A 27,546-nucleotide genomic window follows, 5' to 3' on the forward strand; every position below is an offset into this window, starting at 1 on the left:
GTTTCGTGGCCTATGTGATTACTCACCGTTGCTGTTAAACAGCACTAATCTGCTTTCTGACTTGATAGGAAAGTTGTAACTTGTCAGACATCTCAGAAAGGGTCCCTGGAGCCCATCCTGTCCCCAGAGGGCTCCTGTCACTTCTCTGGATCCAAGTTCAGCTGGCTCCACAGCATGTGCCTAGGCACAGGGCATAGCTCAGGGCCAAGAAGGAAGTTCAGCTTACTTGGTTAGTTTCCTTAAAGTTTGCCCATGAAGGAAGGGAAAGCCCTTTAGAAAAGCAGGGCCCCAGAAATAATCCCTGCTCCAGATGAAATCCCCAAGTCCCGACTAAGGAGTGAAGGTGCCAGTCTGAGCAAGCAATGAAACCTGAAGAGAAATTGCTCTTCAAGCCACGGTGGCTTGCTGTGTCCAAGAGGAGGACAATAAATCTTGCATAGGCCGTAACTGTCACCTTACTCAAAAACATGGGTCATGTGTCTCTGCTCACCCCATCAGACATTTTCTGGCTGATCTGATCTCAGGACTTCCTGATCTCAGGACAGTTGTCACGGCTTCTGCTGTCAGTGCTGCAGCACATTGCAAAGACCACAAGTCCTTGAAGGTGCAGGATCACCATGCAAGGCCCTAAAGCTCCCTGCAGCCAGGAACTACTTCAGTTCCCAGCTGCTGGGGCAGATGCCAAGAGTAGCCGAAAGCAAAACCCCGAGGAACCTGGGAACCTGGATCAGAGATGCAATGTGGCAGCAAGTGACAGCTGACGGTTTGGGATGAGTCCCTAATAGCCCGGCATGAAAGGCAGTGAGAAAATAGCAAGTTCCCCGGTGCTCGGGGCCCAGGCTGCCCTGGCTCAGGGCCATGCTGTTAAGAGGCGTCTGCCCTTGAAGCTCCTGGGAATGAAGAGCTCAGGATGGGAGCACCGACCGGAGCTCCCATCACAGGAGGGAGATGCCCATCCTGGGCAGGGGTTCCCATCTTTCCCTCGGGAGCGCTGTGGAAGCCAACATCCCCGCTTCTGGTCCTTGAGCTGTGCTGCCCCGTGGTCCCTGGTAATCCATCTCAGGGACTCCAGGGGCAGCTCATCACAGGGCCCGAGCCACTGGAGCCCACCCAGGACCAGCACAAATCCTTGAAAAGCACAGCTGCTGCTGCGTGACTCACAGCGGCCTAAACCAGGCCCAGAAAATACATGGAAAAGCCAGGGATGAGAAAAAGCAGCCGCTGAAGCGAGCGGAGGAATCGCTCTCCTTACAGATGCAGAAAAATGGCAAAAGGGGCCCGAGGCCTGGACCTGCGGGCCCTCTCGGCCTCCGCCTGGCAGCTCGGTGCCCCGAAGGCGGCAGCTCCACGGCAGGACTGCCCGGCGGGGCCCGCAGCGCCCCGGGGGGGCTCCGGATGCCGCGAGGCCGCGGGCCGCGCCCCGCCGGGCTCCGGGAGGGCCGGGGCCGCCTGGCGGGGCGGGCCGGGGCGGGCCGGGGCGGGCCGTGGGGCCGTGGGGCTGTGGGCCGGGCTGTCGGTCGGTGAGGAGCCATGGCGGCTGCGGGGCTGGCGGGGATCTCGGCGCGGCCGCTGGGCGCGGCGGAGCCGCTGTCGCTCGGCTCGCTGCGGGGCAAGGTGCTGCTGGTGGTGAACGTGGCGTCGCTCTGAGGCACCACCACCCGCGACTTCCTGCAGCTCAGCGAGCTGCAGCGGCGCTTCGGGCCCCGCGGGCTGCTCGTCCTCGGCTTCCCCTGCAACCAATTCGGGCACCAGGTACCGGGGGGGGGGGGGGTGGTTCCCGGGAGCGGGGCGGGGGGCGGGGAGCTGGGGCCGCGGGGCCCGGACGGGGCCTGACGGTGCGGGTGCGGGGGGGGCTCCGTCTCCCCAGGAGAATGCCACCAACGAGGAGATCCTGCGCTCGCTGGAGCACGTGCGTCCCGGCAACGGGTACAAGCCCAACTTCACCATGTTCGAGAAGTGCGAGGTGAACGGGAAGGACGCGCACCCACTCTTCACCTTCCTGAAGGAGGCACTGCCCTTCCCGCACGACGACCCCTCCGCGCTGATGACCAACCCGCAGTACATCATCTGGTCCCCCGTGCGCCGCAACGACATCTCCTGGAACTTCGAGAAGTTCCTCATCGCTCCCGACGGCGTGCCCTTCAAACGCTACAGCCGGCACTTCGAAACCATCAAGATCCAGGATGACATCGAGCTGCTGCTTCAGAAAGTCCCGAAGGATGCTCTTGAATAAAGCGGAGCCCGTCAGGATCTGCTGCCCCGCTGTCCCTGCTGCCTGTTCAGCTCCCTCAGCTCGTGCCTGCTTTGCTAGGAAGGGGCTGTTACCCTGACAGAAATTCCAATGTCCTTGCAAGTTTTGCTTGTGATGGTGCACCTTCCAAATCTTTGAAGTGTACTTGATGTTTTAAAAGTTGCATGTGAATGTTTGGAAAAGTATGCCAGGGGAAGCAGCCTGTGAGTCTCAGTGGCTTACTGTGATTTTCTGAATTAAAGGAAAAAAAAAAAAAAGCAGCGCTTTAAGGCTTGGTAAATCTGGGTGAGTTGGGCAAAACATGGCTGCGTTACACACTTGTCAGGTCCTGTTGGTACTTGCAGGCCTGACTCAAACCACGCAGGCACAATTTGAAGACAAACACAGCTCAGCAGGATGGGGAAACAGTTTGCAATTTTTTGCAAGCTCTGAATCAGTGTTGTATCTCACCCTGTGCAACACAAGGGTGGCAGAACAAGAGCCTGGCACAGAACAGAAACCCTGCAAAACAGCTTAGTGGACCTTGAGGCTTGCTCAGAGAGGCATGGAGGCAGGCAGCCAAGGAGTGTATTTAGATTGGCTGACCCTCAGCACAGACACCAGTAAGAGTCCGTGACAGGTTAATAAATGTTAAGGCAGATGAGCAATCAGGTTTGTACTGCTGTGCCCACACTGGCAAGGGGCATGGGGAGGAGCAGCCTTTGCCCAAGGCCTGCCTTATTTGTCCTGCACCAGCAGGAGCCCTGGGGAGACTCAGAACTACAGCAGCATCCACAGCACCTCTGCCTCATTTCTGGCCCAGCTATCTCCTCTGGCTGTCACATTTGTATTGGAGCTAGCCCGACACGTGTTGGGCTTTCCACACACTTGCCCAGTCCAGCATTCGGCCCACATCACCTTGTAATGCAGGGAATTACACAGAGGACTGGTTCTTTCATTCCAGCGCAGAATATCAGCCTGCTTCTCCTGCAGAAACTGTTTTACCTCAGATTGTCATTGCTGACCTTTGGGCAAGGAATTGAATGCAACATGCAAAGTATGAGTGAGCCAGGATTCAGGCAATGTTTTCTTGTTTTTATTCCTTTCCTGACATGTTTTTGACTCCTGACGGGCACCAAGCTGACATATTTCACATAGCTGTGACAATCCTGATGTGTTGTTCCTGAGCAGGGATGCAGGGTTTACAACATGCTGCTGAATGGCTGAAATTAGCACTGGTTTTCTCCTGGAAACTATGAACCTGTGCCAAATTCTATCTGCCATCGTACTGAGCAGTCGCACAGGTCCTTCTGCAGGTACATTTTTCACTCCTTAAGCATCTCTGTGAGCACATTTCCAGTACACGTTACTCCTCACGAGGCCTTGTAGCACTGGGTATAAACCTGGTGCTGAACTGAGGGGTACAAACCCAAACTAGAAACTCGAGCTTTTGAAGGGAAGGCACAACACTTTTAAGCTTTATCATTTACACACAGCTTAAATAATTAAACTTTGGCTTATTTATTTATTTCTTTATTATTTTCCTTTCCGCAGCTTCTTACCTCCTTGATTTACTGCCTGCTTTGTTAATGCAAGTACATTCAAGGCCCTTGCTGGGCTGACTAGTGCTGGGCTTGACGCATTACACCAAAACCTACAGCCGGCTCCACCCTGCTTACTTCTGCCTGTGACTAATCAAGATTTGAACACAGATTGCACAATCCTCACTGGGCTATTTCTTAACTTCCAGTACAGCTTTGTGGAAAAACAGGATGTTTTCAGTAACTATTTCAGCTTTGGGGCTGAAGCTGCTTGATTTGGTGTATTAATTTTGCAGTAAATCTACTTCCCTAATTAACACAGGATGTTGAAATACGCTGAGAATACAGCAGCTCACAGGCAGCAGGAACTGCTACTGTATTTTAAAATTGTATTCAACATGAACTGTGGCATTTCCTTCATCTTGGCTCACCAGATTCAAGACGTTTCAACAGGAGCCTTTGCAGGGACACCTCGTGCTCTGCCATCTCTGTAGCAGCCTTGCTGAGCCCTGCAGCAGAGCAGACTGTAACACCTGCTGCTGCTCCCAGGGCAGCCCTGCCAAAAAGGGGCTCTCTGCCTGCTGACCAAGAGTGCATCTTACTTGGTGATCAGTCCGTGCCAATAGCCAAGGGATTTATTTGCTGTCTGGCTGCTGGGGCTGTTATAGCAGCTCCAGGACAGATAAAGCTGCACCAACAGAAGTACAGTGATGCTATTCCAGAATGAAAATTAGCAATGCCAGTAGGAAAACAAATGATCCCAGTGTAAGCACGCTGCAATCCCAGCAGCAACTCTGCAGAGCAGATAAAAGCCTCTCCGCTTTGTTATCCCTCCCTGGTTTCATCATTCCCCACAATGGCTGGCTTCTGGCGTAAAAGCAGGCTGTGGTAGAAAGGGCAGCCTGCAGGCTGGAAATGTTCCTCAGGGACATACAGAGGAAGACTGCCCCCATGCAGGCTTTCACGCTCGAACGTGTTTTAACCATGTGGGAAGAAATTTCACTACAGGTAGCAGCTCTAAACTCAGGGTACACCCAAAGAAAGCCAGGTGATTCCTCAGTGAATATAAAACAGTCCAGTTCTATTTCTGTAATTTAAGAGAGAAACAGAGTGACTCAGTAGGATACCTTAGAATAAATACTGTAGTGTACTTTCTGTGGCCTGAAGACATTGCCCTTTCCATATCTGTCTCATATCTACACTCCTACACCTTTCTACTTCAATGCTTATCTGCAAACAGCTACTTCCTCTGTTAGCATTCACCCTGGTTTTCCATTCCTCTATCAGTCCCATCTTTCCCACCTTTCTAGAGAATGTGTTTTGCTCTTCCCACACGCCTCATGATCCCCCTCGCCCCCTTTCTAAGCTGCTGATAGCTGCCATCAACTTTTTAAAACCTTCTAACAAGTTTGGATATGAACCTGTCAGAAGCGTTAACTAGCTGCAGAGAAATTTTTCCCTTCCTGCTCCTATCTCCCTCTCCTGGGTTTCCTAATGCTCTGCACACCGAGCCCGAAGGCATGTGCTGAAAGCACGACTGAGGAACTGTGGTGGTCTGAAGTGTTTATACAACAGAAATGCCATCAGGTGGAGCATAAGACCTTTCTCTGCCTGTTAAAAGTTCCCAGCTATTTGTAATTCCTTTCTCCTCCGGATGAGCATACAGGAACTTTAAGACAGACTGGTTTTGATCATTGATCAAGGCAGGTAGGAAACGCTGACCTCAAACTGGGTGGTGCTTGAAAAGAACTTATATATATACATATTTCCTGTTGGTACCTCTCTGGCAGTTGAACAGCCTTCAGCTTTCAGCTGGAGACAAGTAAGGACAGGAAGCTAAATGGATGAAAAGAAAGCACTCAAAAGAGACAAGAGAAGACATAGCCCCTCCTCCCCCCCCCACCTAGTGTGAAACTGCAATAATGTCATTTCTAGTTCTGAATCAGAAAGCTATGAATGAGACTCTTTTCTTTACCCCGCTTTGTACCAGGAGCAGGTAATTCATTAGCAGGGTGAGGTCAGCCATGGAAGCATTACCTCAGAAGAGCTGACTCATTTTAAAAACACACCCAGCCTTGTCCTAACAGGGTGTATCGGGTTCCTGAAAACCAAAGGGGCACTGCCCTTTGAGAAAAACAGAAGTAACAGAAATCTGCTCTTGTGGAAGGAGGAAATTGTCATCTTTTTTTCAGTATTAACTGTCCGGGCTTTCACAGCTGTCACAAAACCAACAGCTTCCCCCCGGTGGGGGCAGCACGGCCAGACCCGGCGGAGGGGAGGCAGAGCTGCCCAGAGCCCTGTGCTGCAGGAGGCACCGTGCCAGGAGCACGCTGCCCTGGGCAGATATTCACAGCGGCCCTGCTGCCTTCTCGGCGAGGAAAAAGGATTTCTCTGACGTTTCATTTTAAGGCAGGTTTTTAAGTTTCTGAATCATCACCTGCATCCTCCCTGCTTTTCCCACTGCTCAAGCCCGTGCTCCCTCAACAAGTGGCTTCCCCACTGGGACACGCTGCACTAGCGACAACTGCCCAAACCTCTCCCCAGGTTGTTTCCAGAGACACCTCCACAGCTCCTGAGAGCTCCACAGCCAGTTGCTCAGATCTGTTCCCTTCCCCTTCCAACGTGAAACCCCCTTCCCTAGCCAGCACCCTGAGCTCCAAAAAGGCAGCTGGAGGAGAAAACGAGCAGACAGGTGAAAACAGCACTGAGGATATCCGTCCCTCACTGAATACGGCTGGACACCAGGAGGAAGTTCTTCACTGAGGGCTGTCGCGCGCTGCAACAGGCTCCCCGGGGATGCAGTCACTGCACGGAGCCTGCCGGAGTTCAAGAAGCGTCTGGACTGTGCTCTCAGTCACATGGTCTGAATTTTTGGGTAGAGCTGTGTGGGGCCAGGAGCTGGACTCGATGATCCTTGTGGGTCCCTTCCACACCCCCCACCCCCCCCCCCCGGCGGGGGCAAAACGGGGGGCCCCCCCCCCCCCCCCCCCGCTCCCGCGGAGGTCGCGCGGAGGCGGGGCTGGGCGTTGCGGCCGCCCCCCAGCGCGCATGCGCCGACCGGTAGCGGCGGGGCGAGCGCACCAAGATGGCGGCGGCCGAGGGCGGCGGGGCGCGGCCGGACACGGCGGTGCAGCGGGCAGAGCTGAGGGCGCTGCTGGCCACGGCGCTGCGCCCGGGGGAGGCCTGGTGAGTGCTGCCCGGCCGCCTGCGTCCTCCCCCGCCTTCCCGTCCCCGTGGGGCCGAGCGGCCTGTGGGCCGGGCAGGGCCGGGCCGGGCCGGGCCGCCGCTGAGGGGGCTGCGCCGTGCGTTGCAGGTACCTGGTGGACATCTCCTGGTTCAAGCAGTGGAAGAAGTTCGTGGGCTTCGACAGCTGGGACGCGTTCGGCGCGGGCGACCCGAACCTCTTCCCCGGGCCCGTGGACAACTCGGGGCTCTTCAGCGGTGAGTTGCGCCGCGGGGCCCGGGGCTGCTCCGGCCGGGCCGGGCCGGGGCTGTCCGCCGGTGGCCGAGCGGGCACCAGCAGCCGGCCTGCCCCGCCGAGTGAGGGGGCTGCCGGGGCCTCTGCACGCTCACGGGGGGTTCTCAGCATCGCGGTAGCTGCTGAGAGGGAAGGATTCTGTTTTGCCCTCTGGAGAGGGAAGGATTCTGTTTTACTCCCAGCTTTCTTACGTTTCCCTTTTAGATGCAGAAACGCAGAGCTTAAAAGAACACCTCATCGACGAGCTAGACTACGTGCTGGTTCCCACTGAAGCCTGGAATAAGTTGGTAGCGTGGTATGGCTGCATAGATGGACAGCAGCCCATTGTGAGAAAAGTAAGTGTGGGTGGAACATGTTCTATTCGTCATGCTTTTTGCTCCTTTACAAAGCACAGGTGGTGGTCGTTTTACCTGATATGAGTTAAGAGAGGATGCTCAGTTACACTGGAGAGAATAACATCAAGTCCTTCTTGTCTGAAAAACAGGACTCTACAGCATTGCTGTTAAAATGTCCGAATACTCACAGTTGATGGGTTATGTGGGGTGAGAGCCATTAACCTTGTCCTAGTTACCTTTCTACATTAATGATTGGAGCGGTGTAGTTGCATGGAGTAGTTTTCTTTACTGAAGAGCATGAGTTTACTGAAGGGTGCAAGTTTTTAGTCAAGCTTGTCAGGTTTTTGGGACAGAATGAGGCATTGGAACAAACTTCCTTTTAGTACAGGCGGATTGGGGACTTTCTCTGGAGTTTAAGGTGATTCTTGTTTTCAGAATCTTTGGTACCCTAAAATTGGAAGAAAAGAGACATACTTGTGGTTTTCTATAAGCTTGTGACGTGCTCTTGTTTTTGTTCTGCAAGTCATTTTGTTCTCCAAGTAGTCATGCATGCGATCATAAGTATAAAAGCTGTTCTGCAAAGCCCAATTCTCTAGTCATTCTCCGGAAATCTTTCAGACAGTTGCTTACTGCTTAAAGGAGTTTTCTTCTTATTTTAGTCTTAGGCTTTTGTACTGGCTTAAGTAACTGGCAGTGCCATTTTGCGGGGTTCTTAAAGACTAATCGCTACACCAAGCGAGTGGTGTTGATATAACGTGCAAAATTAGTATTACGTGTGTTTAAGTAGCGTTGTGCTACAGTAAGGCCTGCTAGAAGGTAAGCAAGGCGTAGGAAAGGGTGGCACCAGAATGGAAAAAGGAAAGAAGATTCCTCTCCTGCAGACACACTCAATGCTGATCAGTGATGCTGGAATGTTGTCATTCTGTGTGGGTCAGAAATTCTGCATAGTAGGAAATTCTGACCTCTTCAAAAGGCATAAATGATCTCGGCTTCTCCCTTCCTAGTTTACCAGGGAACCCCCAACCTGCTCTGCTGTGGTAGAACAGTGTAAACTCCCTAGAAGCAGGAGGAGGCAGGTGGAAATGAATTATGCCGTATGAAGATGTATTTTTTAATAGAAATACTTAATTTTGGATTTAAAAAAAATATATACACAGAGAAAAAACTAATAGAGGAAAAAAAACAATACTATAAATGATTGCTGCCTTCATGAGTAAGGAAGACTTTCTTTCCTTAACAGACTGATCACTTTTACAAAACCTGGCGTATCGTCAGATGTTTTTTTTTCTGAAAAATTAGGGCAGCAAGTTTGGAATCTATTGGGGAAACGACTGGGTGAGAGGTTTAAGTGTATGAGTCCCCTTTTCATGGGGTATCAGATGCAAGTTTTCAACACTGTAATTGAGTGCTAGAGCTTAGAGATGGTGTTGTTTTACAGACAAGTGATGCTGAGTTATTGTGGTCCAGTTAAAAATACGTCTATTTTTAAAGTCTTGAATTGTTGCGGGAGTTTCAGGCTATGACATTCATTTGCTAGTTGAAGTAGATTTTGCAGTCTAAAAGAAACCACCTTAAAATATAGCGGAATAGTAATTTTGAGGGATATCAAATTCTACAGATGACAGAAAATAAAAACTGAGACATCAGTGGGGCATGCAAGTCACAGTACTGCACCTGAGCGTAACCCGGCTGGCATCTGGTGAGAGTGTTCTAGATGGAATTGGAAGTAAAACACTTGTGATCCGTGTGTGCTCTAATCCTTTTCCTTAAAGTAGGTCAACTATAATTTGTGTGCCAGAGTATCTGTAAAAGTAAGCTTCCGAAAGTAGTTATTTTTTGAGCATCTTCCTAATTTTGCACGTTGGGATTTCTTCCATTGCTGTGTGTCTGATGACAAGTACAGGGAGATGAGATTTGTTTGGGGTTTGTTTTGTTTCAGAATTCCAAGCCGTGTTTTTGGGACAGTTTCCATAAAAGATCCAATGCAGAGTGTGTTAATGTACAAAGCGTAGAGCAGTGAGTTGGAATGTCTGTACCAGCGTGCTTCCTCAGCACTTGGACAGCACTCTGAGAACAACGTTGTCTCATGGGATGACTCAAATTTTACTTGGGCAAACCTTGCACAGAGAGCAAGCTAGCTGATGAGAGACTTTTAAAAAGACATCTGCAGGTGATTAGAGACTTTTGTCTGTCCTTCCAGTATCTAAAGGGAGTGTGGTGATAGGACCAGGAGGGGTAATGGCTTTCAACTAAAAGAGGGTGGAGTTAGATTAGACATCAGGAAGAAATCTTTCACTCTGAGGGCGGTGAGGCCCTGTCGCAGGCTGCCCAGAGGAGCTGTGGCTGCCCCATCCCTGGCAGTGCCCAAGGCCAGGCTGGATGGGGCTGGGGGCAGCCTGGGCTGGGGGGAGGTGTCCCTGCCCATGGCAGAAGGTTGGAACTGTATGGTTTTTGTTCTTTCCAACCCAAACCATTTTGTGGTTCTATGAATAGACGCAGTAATCTGATCAGAAACTTTTCCTTGTAAAGAGTTCCTCCATTTCTGAATGCAGTTCTCACGTGTTTCTAAGTCAAGAATCCTGGAGACCAAGAAGTTCTGAAGACTAAAATTTATTCTAAAAAGAAACTGAGAACTTGTGAATGGGTTCCTTTGCATTTTTTTTTTAAAGCCTAGTTTTCTGACTTACTTTCTGTTCCTGTTGTAACAGTAAAATACTGAAGATCTTTCTGTAAAATCTAACCTTTCAGATCTTATGTTACCTGATAAAAGCTCAGAAAAGGGAAGCGTAGTTTTGCCAAATTCTTACAATAAGTCTTGATTCTTCCTTTCTTTCCAAAACTGGACCAAGTGGTTTTTACTTCTTTTTTCATCTTCTGTAGAATGAGAAAGATACAGATCATGGATGTAGATCGTACCTAGTCTGATGCCACATGAAAAACCTTACTTTTTATACCTGCTGGTTGAATGAAATATGATCTCAGTTTCATAGGTTTTACAACTGCAAAGCTCTGCAATTAAAAAAAAAAAAACTTTTTTTTTTTTGTAGGGTAAACTTTTCAGTGTCTCTTTCCAAAAAGAAATGGAATTAGTAGTTTAATGCTTGGGAAACCACGCGATTTTCCTGTACAGTCTTAAATAGACTAAGCCTTGGCTTTTATTCATTGTATAAATGAACTATTACTCTTGCATGGAGTGTTGGAAGAGACTTCAGGATTGTGCTGTATGTAGTTTTCCTCATCAATAAGAGAATGTGAGGAAGTGAGTATAGTATTTAAATAACATAGCAAGCTTAAAAGCAAATCACTTGTATGTGAGCATGGAAAGTTAAAGAATAATAACGCTGGTGGGGTTGTCCTTAGCGTAGAGACAGGAAATGAAATAAGTGCATCTATTCTGTAAAAGTAATGGCTTAGTGCATCACTTAGCTGACAACAGGTCTCAGGGCAAGAAGTACTTTAAAAAACTTCTTAACTTTTTAAAAACACTTAAAGAAGTGTCGTTTACAGAGTGTTACTCACTATTTTAACTTTCCTGTTTGTGCTTTTGTCGCATCTTCCTTCTGTTTGGAGGTAGTAGAATACGGTCTGTTTGTGAAGCACTGCAAAGTTGAAGTTTATCTTCTTGAACTGAAGCTGTGTGAGAGCAGTGATCCTGACAACGTAATCAGCTGCCACTTCAGCAAAGCGGATACCATCGGTAAGTAGCTCTCTGATGCATTAAGCTGTTAAGAGATGTTTTGTACCCTTCCGAGCAAGAAAGGTGTTCATAAATTAGAACAAGTCTAGTGGGTACCAAAAAGATGGTTGTGGTTGGAGCATGTGACGTGTGAGAAGAGGCTCCTGGAGGAGAGAAGGCTCTGGGGGGACCTCTTAGTAGCCTCGCAGTACCTATGAGGGATTTACTGAGGATATGGAGTCAGGCTCTTTACTGAGACACAAAGCAAGAAAATGGCAGACAGTCATCACTTGAAATGTGACAGACTGCAGTCAGGACAGCTGGACACTTGAGCAGGGCCCAGAGCGAGCGGGAATCTCCTTCCCTGCCAGCTTGGAAGACCTGGGTGGCTAAGTCCCAAGCAGCCTGGTCTGAATGCGGTGTTAACTCAGCTTTGAGAGGTTGGACTAGGAACAAACACCCTGAAGTTTCTTCTAGCCACAGAGATTTGTTGTTAAAAGCTTTGAGAAATGTGTTGCTTCCTAAGCTGTGCTCTTGATTAACATCCACGTCACTTGTGTAAAGCAGTTCTGTCTTTGGTTCTCGCATGACTCCTTCTTTGTATGTGAATACTTAGATGTTTTCTTAATGGCTTATCCTATGCTTCTGTTCTTCCTGAAGTGTGGCCTCTGTGTATCCTTCCTGTATTTTCACCTGTAAAAATGCTGAATGTCAGCTATCGTGTCTGTAAAGATGCTTCTTCCCATTTGCTGGTGGTAACTGAAAACAGTTACTTCTTGAGCCCATGTTTTCAAATCACGACTGTTCCACAAAAGTTGGCCCTTGGGCAGAAGCTTCTCAATGTGTTCTGCACATTATCGAATGGAGGGCCTGATAAGCAAATGCACGAGTGAAATAACTGCATTTCTTTCTTTCAGACTAAATACTGGAGAAGTTACATGAGCAATTGTAACTTCCATGGTGCATTTCCTACTCAAAAGATCTTGACCAATCCATGATGTACTTCCTTGCTAGAAGGCTGGCTTTTTTCTTTTTTCCACAAGTACTCATATTTTAAGAATCTTTTTTTTTCTTCCTGAACAGCCACTATTGAGAAAGAAATGAGAAAACTATTTAACATCCCAGCTGAGAAGGAAACTAGGTTATGGAGCAGGTATGTGAGTAACACTTTTGAGCAGCTCAGCAAGCTGGATAGCACTGTGCAAGATGTGGGCCTGTATCATGGGCAGGTAAGGGGCATTCCTCCCCCCCCCCAATGCTCCCAGTAAAGGATGGCAGTGTACACTAAAAGTGCTCTGCAATTTGCAGTATAAGTTTTCTTGAGCAATGCTTTATCTCTGAGTTTACAGTTTCTTAGATTCTCATGTGCTGTTTTCTTTCCCTGTCACGTATGTTGAGCAAATACTGAGAATATGATTTGTTAATGATTTTGCAAAACGCGTAGCAGGTTTCCAGTTATTTTTTTATTTATTACCTGAACTCTCTTTCAGGTTGTTCTAATAGAAGTGAAAAATGAAGATGACACCTGGCCCAGACAGCATTTCCTGGCAAAGTAAGCATATTCTGATGACTTCCACTATTTTGTCCAGCTTGTTTACTTGGTTTTAGTCACTGTGTCTTCCATGAAAGCCTGCTTATCACTGGTTATTGTAGATTTCTTCATTTTGGATATTCTGGAGGATGTAAAATCTTGAATGTAAGCATCCTTCAGTTGTTCTACAGCTGGTTTATTGTTTTAGCAGCAGTCTTCTGTCCGAAAGCCCATTTCAAATAGGTTGTGTAAGGATTAAATAGCTTAGGTTTCTGCAACGTTTAGGAGACAGAAGTGCTATTTATGTTGAGCTAGTCAACTTAAAAAGGTAACTGCAGACTGCATAGTGAAAATCTATATTTTACTGCTATAGAGGAAAAAAAGGATCTTGGCATGTATTTCCAAAGCTGCCAGTAGTGTGAATGCTCCAAGTTCTGGTAGTTCCCCCTTAAAGAGGGCATAGAAACAGGGTGACGATCATGCAGCTTCCCCTCAGCCAAAAAAAACCCACCAACGATTAGAAACCTGTAAGTATTGACACAGATCTTCTATCTAATCTCTAGAGAAGAGATGAGTAAGATGTGTGATGAAATATTGTATGAATATAGTAAGTTGTATGCAGTGGTGAGGAACTGCTGTTATCCACTGCTACACTACAGAAGGTAAAAATCCAGTGAAGATGAGGCCATCAGACTCAATATTGATAAAGGAAATGCTTTTCTGTACAATGCGGTTTATGGAACCTGCTGCCAACTGATCTCACTGAGACCAAGATCTTCCTGGAGTTAAATTTAAAGCCCGGGGTCAAGATGGGACTGTCACAATAAAACCCAGTTTTGAAATGATGCCATTTCTTTGAAATACTGTGCTGGAGAAATGGAGTAGGAGAACATCCACAGGATCACTATGACCCTCCCATAAGAATGCAATGTGAAAAGCCCGTAAATAGTCATAGCACATAATCGAGTCCTGGCTGACAGTCGGTATTAGCGAGGCGGCTGTGCACAGCCCAGATCATAAGTTTTTGTTCCCATATGAAGCAAAGCTTCAGCCCAGTAGTGCTCCCAGGCCTCAGGGTTTGTTCTAGTAGCTAGCCTTAAAGACTTTTAACTTAAGTCTAGTGGTATTTAAATAAAAATGGTTAGCGGGATGTAGATTAATATTTTCTAATGATGCAGGAATAAAGAAGTGCTTATTACAACATAGAACTTGTGACATTGTTTGACTTGATGCTGACAATGATAGCTGAAAGAATTACATAATTCCTACATACAGGATTATCTGGTCCTTTGTCTGGGCTATTTACTTTCCCCTCATCTCTGTTTAACCATGCGTGTATGCTCCACATGATGTCTTCCTTATACACTCGGGTGAGTTGGCTTAGTAGGTTCTGCTCTCTGGCTTTTGTGCTCTTATTTAGTCTTGTGGGTTAAATGTATGTTAGCCGTTTGCTCAGAAACCCTCTTGGAATGACAGAGAAAGAAGCAGCTGGCCTGCCCGTTCTCTGTGGGACTGACGCCGGTGTGAGCTGCTCGGTGCACGCAGCGCTCATCAAATGTTTCTATGTGGCCAGTGCACGGGCAGTCTCTGAAGAGAACAGTGTGTCTTAACGTCTGTTATGACAAGCCCTCCAGGATTAACACTGTGCAGTCCTACGCCAAAGGTGGCTGTGCTGTGTAAGACAACTTGAGACAAAGTCTGGGCTTTAAAATTTTTATCTGTGTTTGAAATGGAAGGAGGAAGAAGTTGAAAACTTCTTCCTCTTGCGTAGACAGGTAACAAAGATGATGATGGACACGAAGTGTTTTCCTTAATGCCTTCCATGTCATTTTTTATTTTTAAACTACTGATAATGTCCGGCAGTCATCTTGCTAGATCTTTGTGTCGAGCAGGTGTTGATGGTCTGGGGAGCTTTTCTCCTGCGTTTTGGTACTTGCCCTGTTACAGGCCTTCACTCCCTTCGGGTGTTGGGGCTGGGTGGTAGGCTGGGCTGGGTCATGTGTATATGCTACTTTTTTTTTTCCTGCTGTTCTTCACAGAAGTTACTTCACACAACTTTTAGCCTATTTTCTCAGATATTTTAAAAGAAACATTGAAGCTGCATTTTTGTTACTTAATATATTAGCAAGTAAGCTAGATTTAACTAATTTCCTGAATCATTTGAGTTACTTCTTATTAATCCATTTATAATTGCTCTGTGCTTTCCCTTGATGTGAGACATAATCGTTTCTGAAGTTTATTTGGTTTCCTTCCCTTTTTTGGCATATCTTGATATAAATGTAGAAATAGTTGTTACTCTGATCTGTAATCTATTTGATGTTTTAATATTCTCCGGCTATTTTTCATATTTTATTGAGAATCTTTAATTTTTTTCAATATTTTCTTAAGAGTAGCTTATGAAGCTACGATGAAACATTGCCAGCATTTTTAACTGTTCTTACCAGCTGGCAAGACTGGCTAACCTGGAGCACAGGGTTGGGATGTGGGTTGTCTTCCTCTTTGAGGTTTGTGTGTGCACATACATGTTAAATTAAATCAGTATTGTGTATTTAAGACCTCAGTTTGTCAAAAAATAACAGGCTACATATGCATAAAGATTTATGGGTGATCCTGAGCAATGTAACCCAAGAGAGCTGGTGAGAGGAAGGCAAGGAGAGTAGCCACGGGGCCGGTACAGAGCTTGTAGCCCCAAGGAGTTGTGTCTAATCCTGCCCACTGGAGAGGCAGGTTGTGGTAGGTATGGTGGTCTCAAACCTTCTCTAAGGAACTGGGGGGAGAAAATGTGGTGGAAAAGGGCTTAAGGGTTGAGATAAGGTTGGGGAGATAGCTCACCAATTACCATCACGGGCAAAACAGATTCAGCATCAGGAGATTAACAGCATGTATTAGTAATAAACTGACAGCCTAGAGCAGTGAGGAAACTAAAAGTAAGCTGCGGCCGCCTTCTCTCCTCCTCCAGGCTCTTCTGCTGCCTGCCCCTGAGCTCTGTGGGGGGACGGGCTCAGTCCCCAGTGCTTTGTGTCTGACGCTCCTTCACGGTCACTCTTTTGCCCTGCTTTTTTCCTTGGGCCGCATCACCAATATTAAAAGCTTATGAGAAAGCTCTTCAGCGTTTAGAGCTCTGATGCCATAAGCCACGTGGGCTGTTGAGCTCTCAGGTGCCAGTGGAGGAGTTACGAATGCCTCCTCTGCAGCCTGTGTGCCCGAGGAAGCCTTGGGGAGCTGGGGGTCCATCACTCACTGCTTGCCAAGCACACGTGCACAAGGGGGCTGTGAGGTGAGGGGGGTTTCCTGCCACAAGGCTTTTTCCACACCACTTGCTTCTTGTTAGAGACTCTGTCTCTTTTCCATGTGTTTGATATCCCCAGCCATCGAGTGGACTGGCCTTTAACAGGAAAAAATGGCTTTTCAACTCCGTAGCATTCCATGGGGGATATATCCGGAGTGCACCTGGCCACTGCTGTGTTAGTTTGCTGTTCCTGAAAGAACAGAGTGATTTCTGCTTGCTGTAATTTGAAATTGCTTTTCAGAAGAGGGAATGGATTCTCCTGTTCTTCCGTTTACTGATAGCACTGTGCACTCAGGGCACTTCTTTCTTCCTAGGACGTTATGCAGTAAAAATTGGAGGAGGTGTCAGTTCACTCTTAAAACACATGTCGTTTTTCTTCACTTGCCCTGTCTGATTTAGGCATCTGTTCAACCTGATCCACCTTCAGTGATAATACACGCCCGAAATTCTTGTACAATGGAAGACCTCTGACAGGCATTTTGGAGCTACATAATGCCTTATTAAATGTACTTTCAAATTCGAAACCGATCCTATTCCCTTGTGTGCTGGTGACTTCAGGGTAACCCTTCAGCAACTGGGCTAAAGTGTTGTGGGCAGGTCTCTCTTTCTTGCTGTGTGAGTGCTTGCGGCAAATGCTGTGCTGTGAGCAGCATTGAGATTGAGATCTGCTGAAGAGGCTTCTGCATATAAGGTCCCTGCTTTTCCAATTAAATACAAGTTCCGTCTTTTCTTCCTTTGACATTTATTTTGTCAAAGTATTTTTAATGTTTCTCTTTATTTTGTATTCATAGTTTATAGAAGGACTCATTTTACTGTGTGCTCTGAAGGTAACCTTAGCTCAGTTGGAATACTTTTTTATGTCTTCTAACCACTGGAAAGTCTTCTACAGCTTTTTTTTTTTCCCCCAATAATTCAGCTTAGCAGTTTTTGTGCTGATCAACCACAAGGCCTCGCAGTTTCTATACCAGATAAAGCTGACAGACTTATACTGCTGCTCTCCAGATTTCCCTTCCCTTGCCATTTCTATGCATTTTTGCAAGGTTGTGTGTGAAGTCCAGGAATGTCTGTCTGTCACTGGTAGAGTAGGAGCAGTGCGCATCACTACTGCGAAATGTGAAGGTGTGTGTAGCAGCCTTGAGGCCAAAACTAAACAACCTCGGTGGTTCAGTATGGAAATTCTGAGTGCCAATCAGATTTTCTTTTCATAACGCACCGGCACACTGAAAAAGGGCACGTGAAATGGTTGTGGGCCTTCAGGCTGAGAAATCTGAAAAGTGGCTTAATGCGGTTTCAGAAGTAGTCGAGGGAACTGCTGAAGAACAAGCAGATGATATTTGTACTGGACTACTTAAAAGTTAGTATTATAGCAGTGAGAAAATTAAAAGGTTATTTGAACGCTTAAAAGCTTCTGCGGTGTATGAGAGATGGAAATTAAATGAGGAACTGTACAGGCAGCAGATGGAGAAGAGCACAAAGCAATGTCTAGAAGAAGCTGAAGCCAGATACTCAATGCTGCAAACTGAAATGCAAGTTTGTTGTGACTTCAGAGGTTATTGATGATCTGAATGGTTTATCTGTAATCTGTTGGGTTCAATAAAACCACTTTAAAACCATGATGTGAGATCACAGAATTACGGAATGGTTTGGCTTGGAAGGGACCTCAAAGACCGTTGAATTCCAACCCTCTGCCACAGGCACAACACCTCCCTCCAGCCCAGGCTGCCCCCAGCCCCATCCAGCCTGGCCTTGGGCACTGCCAGGGATGGGGCAGCCACAGCTCCTCTGGGCAGCCTGGGCCAGGGCCTCACCGCCTTCCTGGTGTCTAATCTAAACCTACTCTCTTCTAGTTGCAAGCAGTTACCCCTTGCCCTGATAGGGACCCTCTCCAGCCTGCTCTGTAGATACTGGAAGGCTGCTGGAGGTCTCCCTGGAGCCTCCTCTTCTCTAGGCTAAACAACCCCAGCACAAAGCTGGACCCGGGGAGGCTTCACACCGGACACTGGGGCAAATGTATCTACTGTGAGGGTGTTGATGCCTCATGCCTGGCAGTGTTAGGAGACATTTGGTTAATGCCCTCATTAACGTGTTCTGGCTTTTGGTTAGCTTTGAAGGGGTCAAGCAGTTGGACTAGCTGATCTTTGGAGGTCCTTGCCAGCTCAGCTATTTTATTTTCAGTCTTTTCTCATAGGAGACATGCTCTTGCCCTCTGATCATCCTCATGACTCTCCTCTGGACTTGTTCTAACCCTCCTCCTTATACAGGGGGCCCCAGAGCTGAATGTGGGGCTCCAGGTGGGGTCTCTCAGCAGAGCAGAGGGGCACAATCCTCTCCCTCACCCTGCTGGCCATGCTGCTGCTGGTGCAGCCCAGGGTACCATTGGCCTTCTGGGCTGCAAAAGCACATTGCTGGCTCACAGCAAGTATTTTCAGCTGGAAAATCCTGTTTTAACTTATGCCCTTCTGTATTTCTTCTGCTGATGTTTTATTTCCAGACTTGTAAGGCCTCCAGCTGTTCTGTCTCCTCTCGGCCCTTGCAGCTTGTCGTCTTTCAGTTTTTGCTCTGCCTAGGTTTTACAGTCCTATTTTCTTAGTAGCATCTAAGTAGGAAGATGCGAGTTTAGTTTGTATCCTGTGAGACTCAGGGCCACCTTAATAAGAACGAGTCAGACCTTGAGGGCATCATTTCTTGTTGTGTTTTGGGTGCCCAAATTAGCGCTGCTGTGTGGGGTGTTGTGTCCTGGGCCTTTCTGCTGTCAGTTCTGTGTGTTTGGTTAGGTAAAAATGGGGAGGATAAAGGTTTTCTAGTTAGCTCTTGCTGCAGAGAAATTACCTAGGCTTAAAGAAACTTCTGATCCTTGGGGTTTTGCTTTTTGTGGAGCCAAAGCTGTCTGTGACAGAACAGTGTTGATTTTTAGAGCCTCGTAGGTCTCTCTTAACATGCTGTTCCTGTCCTTTTCTGGACAGGGAGAGGAGTTGTGTGCATTAGTCTGGGACTCAATTGGATAGATGGAAAGCTACGAACTTTTCCATCTAAGTTTTTTCTGTTTTCTCTCTGGGATTTTGCTGTTTAGTATTGTTTAGCCTCCCTCTACCCTCATTTCCGAAGTCCAACAGTTTTCTACCAGGTAAATGAGGCTGGCCAATGCCTCCGTTTTTATATTCAGCAGCTCAGGGAATCCAAAACTCCTCTCTGTCAGCCTAAATTGCCACAGCCCAGATTCCCTCTGTCATTTCCTAAGTTTAGTTTAGACATTTTGTAGTATTTGCTAACTCTGCAACTACCAGAAGATTCCTGGGTGGTTGTTATGGTGGCCACGTCTACAAACCTCTACGTTCCTTATAGTTGTCATCTTTCCACTGCCTCCCTCTGGTTTTATACATGGACCTCCGCATAAGAGAGCGCCTGAATCCGGCGTCTGGAGGCCCTGGGGGAGTTTGTTCCCATATAACAAGGCTCCTGGTGTTCAGACAGTCTCCTGAGAGAGGACTGCCTCTCATTTCTGATGCAGGCTTATACAGCAGAGGTCCTTTTTTTTGGCCTTCCTAAACAGCTTTGATCCGTGCATCCCTTCCAGTGTCTCCAGCCCCAGCGTGCTGAGGGTTGCTCTGCACTCTGCGTGCTGCTCTAGGGGTGCCTTGCTCCCAGAGGGTGTACCTGTATCAACTAGGTTCCGTAACAAAATGCTTTATGCTCACCCGAGCACCCTAGTTCTTGCTAATTACTGTTCTGGTTGAGTGGGTGGTCTGGGTTTTAAGTAGAGGAGGACTTATTTTGTGGTGTTTAACATGGGGTGAGTGTTTTGTAGCCTGGGATTTTTGTTTCTTTCATGGTGGTTTATGAGTAAATGTAAGTCTTGCTGTCCTGTCGCTTGTGCCATCTGAATTACATTCTTGTTTTGGTCTGGGACCCAGATTTTGGTTTAAGCAAGAATTGCTACTCCTGCTTTCGATACTTTTCTCTGCTGTTTCTGTTCCAGACAAATGTTTGGAAACGTGATCACACAGATGAAAGCAGTAAAATCTGTGTGGAGGGACTAACTGTAAAGTGGCAAGTCCTCGGAGTTCTGTGGGAGGTGGTGTGGGGGGAGACGAAAGTAGTAGCACTGTTTCTACTTCTTTTTCCTTTCTCCCAGATCAAGCACTGCAACTAGCAGAAACTTTACTACCTCTTCAAAATCATCAGCGAGTTCTTATTCCTCAGTGTCTGCCACTTCTGTCATTACTAATGGTGATAGCAGTAACTCCTATGGACTGAACAGCTCCCACCTGGGCAGGGGGTAAGAGCAGGAATGTTCTTTTGTTTCTTCGTCCCTTGTGTGAATTCTCTTGTGCATCCTTGCCTGTATAGAAGAGGAGTGTAATGGTGCCCTGTGAGGAGTTCTGCTTCTCTTGTGTACCTGTCACCAAACCTTGCTTTTGAGGCAACTAGGTTCTGCAGTTCCCTGCTCACTTGGTAAAGTAGTACGTGTTTTATAGTTACTAACTGCTAGGGTTTAGCCCCATTTTGAGGGGACTGGGAAACGAGGGAAAGGATATATTCTCTCCACCTGCCAGTGTGTTAGCAGCCTTTCCAGGTAGAGACTGTAACTTCCTTGCTAGCATACATCATATGGATTCTTATACTAGATTTGCTGCATTAGGATAGTGTGCTGTGTACTTGCAGACAGAGGAAATTAAGGTTTTACGAAGCAAAATTAATATTAGACTGTAGCGACTAATGTTTCCAAAGTTAGCATGTATACCTCATGATCCTGATACCCAGTGTTATCCAGTGATGAAGCAGCAGAAACACGCAGGCTGCTGCCTTTCATTAAACAATTTTTATCTGATATTTGGTGTGAATCTTCAACATTATTGAGACTGGGTAACTCATTGTGTTTTCTTTCAGAGGTTCTGGATTTGCCTGCAACTCTTACAGCTGTGGGGACTCTGCTTCCCTGTCACAACCTGGACTTTGTGGACTCAGTAACCTTGGGAATACCTGCTTCATGAATTCTGCATTACAGGTAAAAAATGGAAGAAGCAGTCTTCGGAATTAAATACAAGAACAGTCCCACAGAAATTGTGATTCACAATCTGTGAAAAGTGTTCTGACAGGGTTCAATGAAGAGACCACTACTAGAATGGAAAAAAAAAGTGCTTAGGCAACAAAGATCTGATGTGGAAAATGTTTTAATACGTGTGCAGCATTAGTGGGATGAGCATGCTGGCCATTGTGCACAGTTCTGGGGTCTGTTGCAGACGTGGTGAGAGTTGTGTCAGACTTCAGTGTTACACTGAGATGTTCTCAAATTGAAGTGTCAGTGGAAGTTATAGAACAAATTAACAAAATGTGGAGGAACTTAACAGCAAGAGCAGATGGCTTTCTTCTGAAGTTTTTTTTTGTTTGTTTTTCCAGAAGATTGCTAGCTATTTGCTTTGCTGATCTATTAATTACAGTAGTATTAAATACATGCATAAAATTACTCCACACCAAAGGAGCAGAAGGTGACAAATATGATGTTTAGTCTTAAAGAAATTTCTGAAGATGAACCAAGGAGCTACAGGCCAGTGAGCCTTGAGCCTTATGTGCCTTATGCTAGATGAACTGGGAGAAACTCTTCCAAAGAGAAGGCTTATACTTGTGGGCAAACACACTGTATAGCGGAGAAGTCAGTGAGGCATCTGCAAAGAGAAATTGCGTTTCAGAAATGAGTCTTTTGAATGCCGTGGTCTGTTGTGTGGTTACTTCCTTATTTAAGCAATGTTCTGAGTTGCAATGATTACAATATCCCACCCTACTTACAGATTTTGTTTTTTTTTCTAAGTATGTACTCCAACTCTGTTTCACTGAACTGTTAATAACTTAGTACATGTTCAGATGTGAAAGCTGGGTTTGTTATTTCATTGTCACGCAGATTTATTGTCCTGTGCAGTAAATTCATTTCCTTAATACTTCTTCAGTGTCTGAGCAATACCCCTCCTCTGACTGACTATTTCCTGGAAGATAAATACGAAGCTGAAATAAATCAGAACAATCCCCTGGGGATGAGAGGAGAAATTGCAGAAGCCTATGCAGAGCTCATTAAACAGATTTGGTCTGGGAGACAGTCTCACGTGGCCCCACGCATGTTTAAAGTAAGTACTATGTGTTCTTGTAGCATAAGTCTTTGACAGAAGAAACAAGATAACATGCCTTCCACAAATTCTGGTGTCCTGAAAGCAGTAACAAAACTACTTCAGTGTTATTTCATGTTTTAATTAACTGCTTTTCAGGATAATAAGAAGGAACTTAAGTCAGTGAGTAATGTCATAACCTGGAATTGGCTACTGTTTTTAACGTTAAGTGCCTTACTTAGTAAACGTGAGAGTTCTTCTTGGATGTATCAACATGATCTTTGTTACACACCAAGGCAAGGTAATGTGAATTGCCAGCTGTGATTTTAAGTAGTGAGAAGAGGTGTACAAGTTATAAATCTAAAAACTGGAATTCATAAAGTAGAAAGTAAAATACGTTTCCATGTCTGCCATGTTATTTATTGGTTCAATGTTCCTAATCTTTCATCATAAAGAGCTGCTTTCAGCTAAAACACTGGAATGTAGCAGTTGTATACACTCCCCCCATAAAAAAAAAAAGTCTTTTGTTCTAAATATAACGTGAAGATGCTGCACTGCACGACGGCATAATGAAAGCATCCAAGGTACATTAAGAGTTTGCCTCTGTAAGTGCAATTTTAGCAGTCTGAGAAAGAATAATGTCCTGAATGCACAAAATAAGCAATGAGCTGATCTTAATGTAAATTTATACCCTGTTGCTGTTCGGGTTTTGCGTAGTATGGTCTTGAAGTTGAGGGTAAATGCTGCTGTGACCTGGAGCAAAAGTCTTACGGACTACAGAAATTGTCCTCTGTAGGGTTGTAGGTCGTTATGCATCAACAAGATGTTCTTTAATATCCATGACTTGCAGTTGGTCGCACAACATCTACCACTATTAAAGTTGTTCTGTAAACTTCTGTTCAGAGGAAATATGCAGAATCAGTAGCGGACATCAATAAAAGTGTCTTAATGTAGGTTGTTCTTATTTAAGGCTGGAATAAGCATTACTTTTTACTTCATAGAGCAGTATTGCTTCTGACTTTCTAATATTGTTGCAGATAAATGACAGTGTTTGCCTCAGCCCTTCAGTTTGGGCTCTGTTGCAGTTGTCATCTTGAGTGGTTAAAATGTTCTAAGCCTAACTCTGGAAGCCTGTTGGATGCCGTATGTTCATGAGAAAACTGATGGTCACTTGGACAGACTGCTCCTTCAGCTAATTGTTGAAAGGGATGCCACAGGAAAAGCTGCTGTTTTTAGAAGCAGGAACACTAAAGGGCAGTGTTGTGCTGCATGAAGAAGCAGAGGATGTATTTGGGTGTGATGTTCCTGCCTTTTGCTGCCCAGGCTGTTATGTCTTAGAGCTTCATAGCTTTTTTATTTTTTTTAAGAATAGCTAGAGGCTACTGGTGACTACTGATTTCAATCTCAATTCTAAGCCAATTGTGTTAGCTCACAAGCATCTTCTGCTAGCATTTCCAATCTTGCAGTCCAACATCTTCAAGCTACTGTCATATAGCAAGTCTGCATTGTGGGAACTGTAAGAAATTAAAAGTAAAAAATGCATCAGGCAGGTAAGTTTTGTGTGCTGGTTGTTTGCAGGTTCCTAAATTAACATCGATAGTCTAAATTTCCAGTGTTACAGCGCTAAATGCATTCTTCTCTCTCAAGTGTTGGGGGATAAAGTAGAAAATAGTTTGGAATATTATCTTGGCACCCTCTGTTCTGTTAGCCTCCCCCTCACTGGGGCCTGCTACTAATATAAGGTAGCATAGGGTTGATTTCTGCAAAAGCTAGGATGTGTTTTTATTCCACTTTGTTTTACACACAGCTTATATTCCCCCCTTCTAACTCTTGCATCATGTTTCAGACACAGGTTGGCCGGTTTGCTCCTCAGTTTTCAGGATACCAGCAGCAAGATTCCCAGGAGCTGTTGGCTTTTCTTCTGGATGGTTTACATGAGGATTTGAACAGAGTGAAGAAGAAGCCCTACTTGGAGCTGAAGGATGCTAATGGCAGACCTGATTCGGTATGGTGCCCTTTACTTGAGCGTAGGGCATCCAGTGCCTCTGAGGGAGCGTAACTGGGTTTTGTGACATTTGCTGGCCTTCCTGTCCACGGACTGCACAAACACCTTCCCTACCAGTGTACCTGTGAGGGGAGAACTCTGCCATGCTTTGTGGCCCATACGGTTCTTCATGACACCTTGCAGCACATAGCTGTTGCTCTGTGTTACGGCAGAGCATCAGTGTCCTTCCTGACAGACAGGCAGATATGTTCACCGTAACATTCTGATACGGTTCTGCAGGGAAAAGGAAGGAAATGGATCTTGTGACATAACAGTTAGCTAAATGTAAGATTGCAATTATTACCGTAACCTTGTCTCTTGACTATTCAGGCCCACTGTCTTCCTCCAGGTAGTTTGGGCAGCGACTTTTGCATCAATTTAAAGGAAATGCTTACTGTGCAAGCTGTCGTGTTTGCATGTGGCATTGGGTGGAACTGAGGATTTTCTTAAGTGGAGTTGCCCAGGTGGCTCTCAAAGTGTTTGGATAAGTGTCCTGGGCGTGGGGATGTACTCAGTGTTCTGGTAGACAGCAGCATGCCCGACAAAATGAACTCAGAGGCCATACTTCTCAGGAGTGCTCCCCTGTGGCCTCTAGGTGAATGTTAAGTCATCAGCTGTCAACCTGGGTTGAACAGGGTGTTTGAAATCACCAGGCAGGCAAAGAGAGAACTTGGTTTTATGCGGAGTTGATTCACTGTAACTTGGTACTGCTGTGGACCTTGATCACCTAACATTTGGTGAACTACCTGCCTCTCCTGCAGAGGCTTAACTTCATTTTTCCTCCTTTCTGGTGTTGTGGAAGTTTACATCAATTTTACACTGATGTAAAAGCAACTTTACGCTGTTGGGCTCCAGTTACCCACTCTACATAAATACGGAAAACTAATTATTTTATGCCATTTTCCTGACAAAGTCCTGAAAAATCTCATGTTCATTTTTTCTTCCTGCCTTTTTCTCTGTGTTCTGTCAACACAGGTACACAAGCACCTCTTTGTTTCTCTGAAGTTGCCAAACACCGTGCTCACATTAAAATGAGACACAATAGTGGAATGTCTTTCCCTAAGTGAAATTGCATTCTCCTGATCAGGCTTTTAACTCGTTGCCCTGGTACAAACAGCTGCAGCATACTGAGAAATGCAGAGTCCAGAGTAAATGTATTGTTAGGGTGTGGTAAGGCTTTAGGAGCTGCTAAAAGCCAGGTAAAACAATTATTTTTAGGAAGTCTGTGTGAATATTTGTTTTTTTCCTCTTAACTGACAATAGTATAATGTTTTTTGCCTTTTCATGTGTAACACAGTGCATGTAGCAAGAACACAAGAAGTATATTTAGTCTCTTTTTTTTCCCTCCAATAAATGATGATAGTTGTGGGATGAAGAGGATGCCCAGCATGCCTTCATTTTATTTAGGTACTTCCATTTCTCTTGGTGTAGGAGGTGCTCAAATGTTTCTGCCATGTTTCCATATTGCTGCAATTATTGGAGCTAATTCCTCTGTTCTCATCTCAGGCATCCAGCTTACTGGCAGTAACTTTGGAGGGGGTGTGAATGGCACTTACTTGATTTGATAAAGTGAAGATGTGCTATAAAAAATAGAGTATTGTACCGTAACCTAAACATATTAAGATGAGCCTCTGATCACATCAAATAGACAAATGCTACTTACTCGTCCTTACACGAGGAATTTTTAAGTTGTATTGTGGAAGTCTTCAAGGCTTTTAATTTGCCTTTTTTATACTTTGTCAAGTAATAGACCCTTCCACAAAGAAAAATTCTCTATTTTCTTGGAAGCTGTAACTGCAGCTGCCTGTAAAAGCAGGGGACATCAACCCATTCCTCCTGGCGTAAAGTAGAGCTAGCAGCTTTCTGTTCTGAGGAGCGGCGTGTAACCCTGTCGCTGTCCACTTGTTTCTGGCTCTGCTTGCACCAAAGCAAACCTGACCAAGTGACTTGGCTGTAACAGATGAATTACACTTGACTTACCCCAAGGCCTTAGTTTCACTGAGGAAAAATCCGTGTGCGTTAGGCTGGAAAGAGGGTAGGCCCCCTCACCCCCCCATCTGTGAAATTTCTCTGTATCTGTATTAACTTTCTGAATTTTCTTTGATCCCTGTGCTTGCAGAGCCTTGGAAGTGTTGTTGAGAAATGTTTTTGTTATTTCTACAGGTGGTAGCAAAAGAGGCCTGGGAGAATCATAGGCTGAGGAACGATTCTATCATTGTGGATATTTTTCATGGTCTCTTCAAATCTACACTTGTTTGTCCCAAGTGCTCTAAAGTTTCTGTGACCTTTGATCCCTTCTGTTACCTAACCCTTCCACTGCCTCTGAGGAGAGATCGTCTCATGGAAGTCACCCTGGTATACGCAGACCCGCAGCGCAGACCTGTCCAGGTGAGGCATGAGTAACACGTGAATTTCTTTTTAATCTTAGTCTCTTTCTCTTAAGTTTTAAAGTTGAGACACTTCAAGTAACCTAAATGACACTGTCTGCCTTTGAGTCAGGTGGGATGGACTTTTTTAATTGTAAAAAACGGGATTTAAACGTGTGAAATCAAAATGCTTTGTAAAAACTCGATTCATGAGACCAGGGTCACGTGTCAGCTGACAGTGGCTTAATTTATCTTGTGATGAGGTTATCTGTGTGATATGCTGTCCTTTGAAGGCAGTAATATGTTTACATCATGTTTACCTCATATAAAAATGTACCTGGGAAAATGTACAGGTGAAACTTCTCTGACTCTAAATGAGTAAGGCCTTGCAGTTTCAAACAATTGAAAAAACAAAACGAAACAAAAAAAAACAATTCCTTTTGCAAAAAAAGAGGAGAATGACTTGATTGCCTTTAAAGCCTGCTCATTTCCAGGGTAGACTAAATTTTTCTCTCCTTTTTTTTTTTTTTTCAAATAGGGCTGTTGGTGAGCACACACATACCTGAAGTAACCTTCAGTATTTGCATGTGACGTGCATTAAAATTTGTGATTTGTATATACACTGTTACTGAGGCAGTGAGGCAGTGTATATACACTGTTACTGAGGCAGTGAAGGGACTGGTAGATACAATAGGCTGAATTAGCAATGAATTTTCATCCTGCTTTTTGTACAGCTGTGAAATGAAGGACAGCTGCACTTGTCAGTAAGGCTTTGTAAAGGGAAAGAACAGAGGGGGATTCACTGAGAAGCTGAGCAAGATTACTGGTGGCATAGAGGTTGAAAGGATAAATTCTACTTCGAATCAAGATAAACCGAGCTTTCAGTAATTGGAGCTCTTCTAGATGAATTGGCCATGTGCCTGTTCCACACCTGCGGTCTCCTTGTAAGCAGTTACTTACA

General features: G+C 45.8%; 2 protein-coding genes across 4 annotated transcripts in view; both read left to right on the forward strand.

Moving 5' to 3' along the window:
• The first annotated feature begins 1,478 nt into the window (after positions 1-1,478).
• GPX1 (glutathione peroxidase 1) lies at positions 1,479-2,508 on the forward strand. Its single transcript, XM_035337923.1, has 2 exons — positions 1,479-1,752; positions 1,868-2,508. The coding sequence occupies exons 1-2, from the start codon at positions 1,531-1,533 to the stop codon at positions 2,231-2,233; spliced, it is 588 nt and encodes a 195-aa protein (XP_035193814.1). The 5' UTR covers positions 1,479-1,530; the 3' UTR covers positions 2,234-2,508.
• A 4,301-nt stretch (positions 2,509-6,809) lies between these two features.
• The window catches only part of USP4 (ubiquitin specific peptidase 4), a 44,954-nt gene continuing 24,217 nt past the window's right edge, over positions 6,810-27,546 (forward strand). For 2 of the 3 annotated variants that reach the window (XR_004754081.1, XM_035337555.1), the window contains exons 1-11: positions 6,810-6,957; positions 7,085-7,212; positions 7,454-7,584; positions 11,155-11,281; positions 12,344-12,489; positions 12,751-12,812; positions 20,213-20,356; positions 20,968-21,085; positions 22,023-22,196; positions 24,022-24,180; positions 26,383-26,607. Coding sequence is in view for 2 of the 3 variants with exons in the window: in XM_035337555.1 (XP_035193446.1) it covers positions 6,857-6,957; positions 7,085-7,212; positions 7,454-7,584; positions 11,155-11,281; positions 12,344-12,489; positions 12,751-12,812; positions 20,213-20,356; positions 20,968-21,085; positions 22,023-22,196; positions 24,022-24,180; positions 26,383-26,607 (1,515 nt within the window). In the remaining variant the exon portion in view is untranslated. The remainder of the gene's footprint in view (positions 6,958-7,084; positions 7,213-7,453; positions 7,585-11,154; positions 11,282-12,343; positions 12,490-12,750; positions 12,813-20,212; positions 20,357-20,967; positions 21,086-22,022; positions 22,197-24,021; positions 24,181-26,382; positions 26,608-27,546) is intronic. The other variant, XM_035337556.1, reaches the window with a different exon arrangement.

This window comes from Oxyura jamaicensis, chromosome 12 (genome assembly GCF_011077185.1).
Source record: "Oxyura jamaicensis isolate SHBP4307 breed ruddy duck chromosome 12, BPBGC_Ojam_1.0, whole genome shotgun sequence".
In the NCBI taxonomy this organism is placed as follows: domain Eukaryota; kingdom Metazoa; phylum Chordata; class Aves; order Anseriformes; family Anatidae; genus Oxyura; species Oxyura jamaicensis.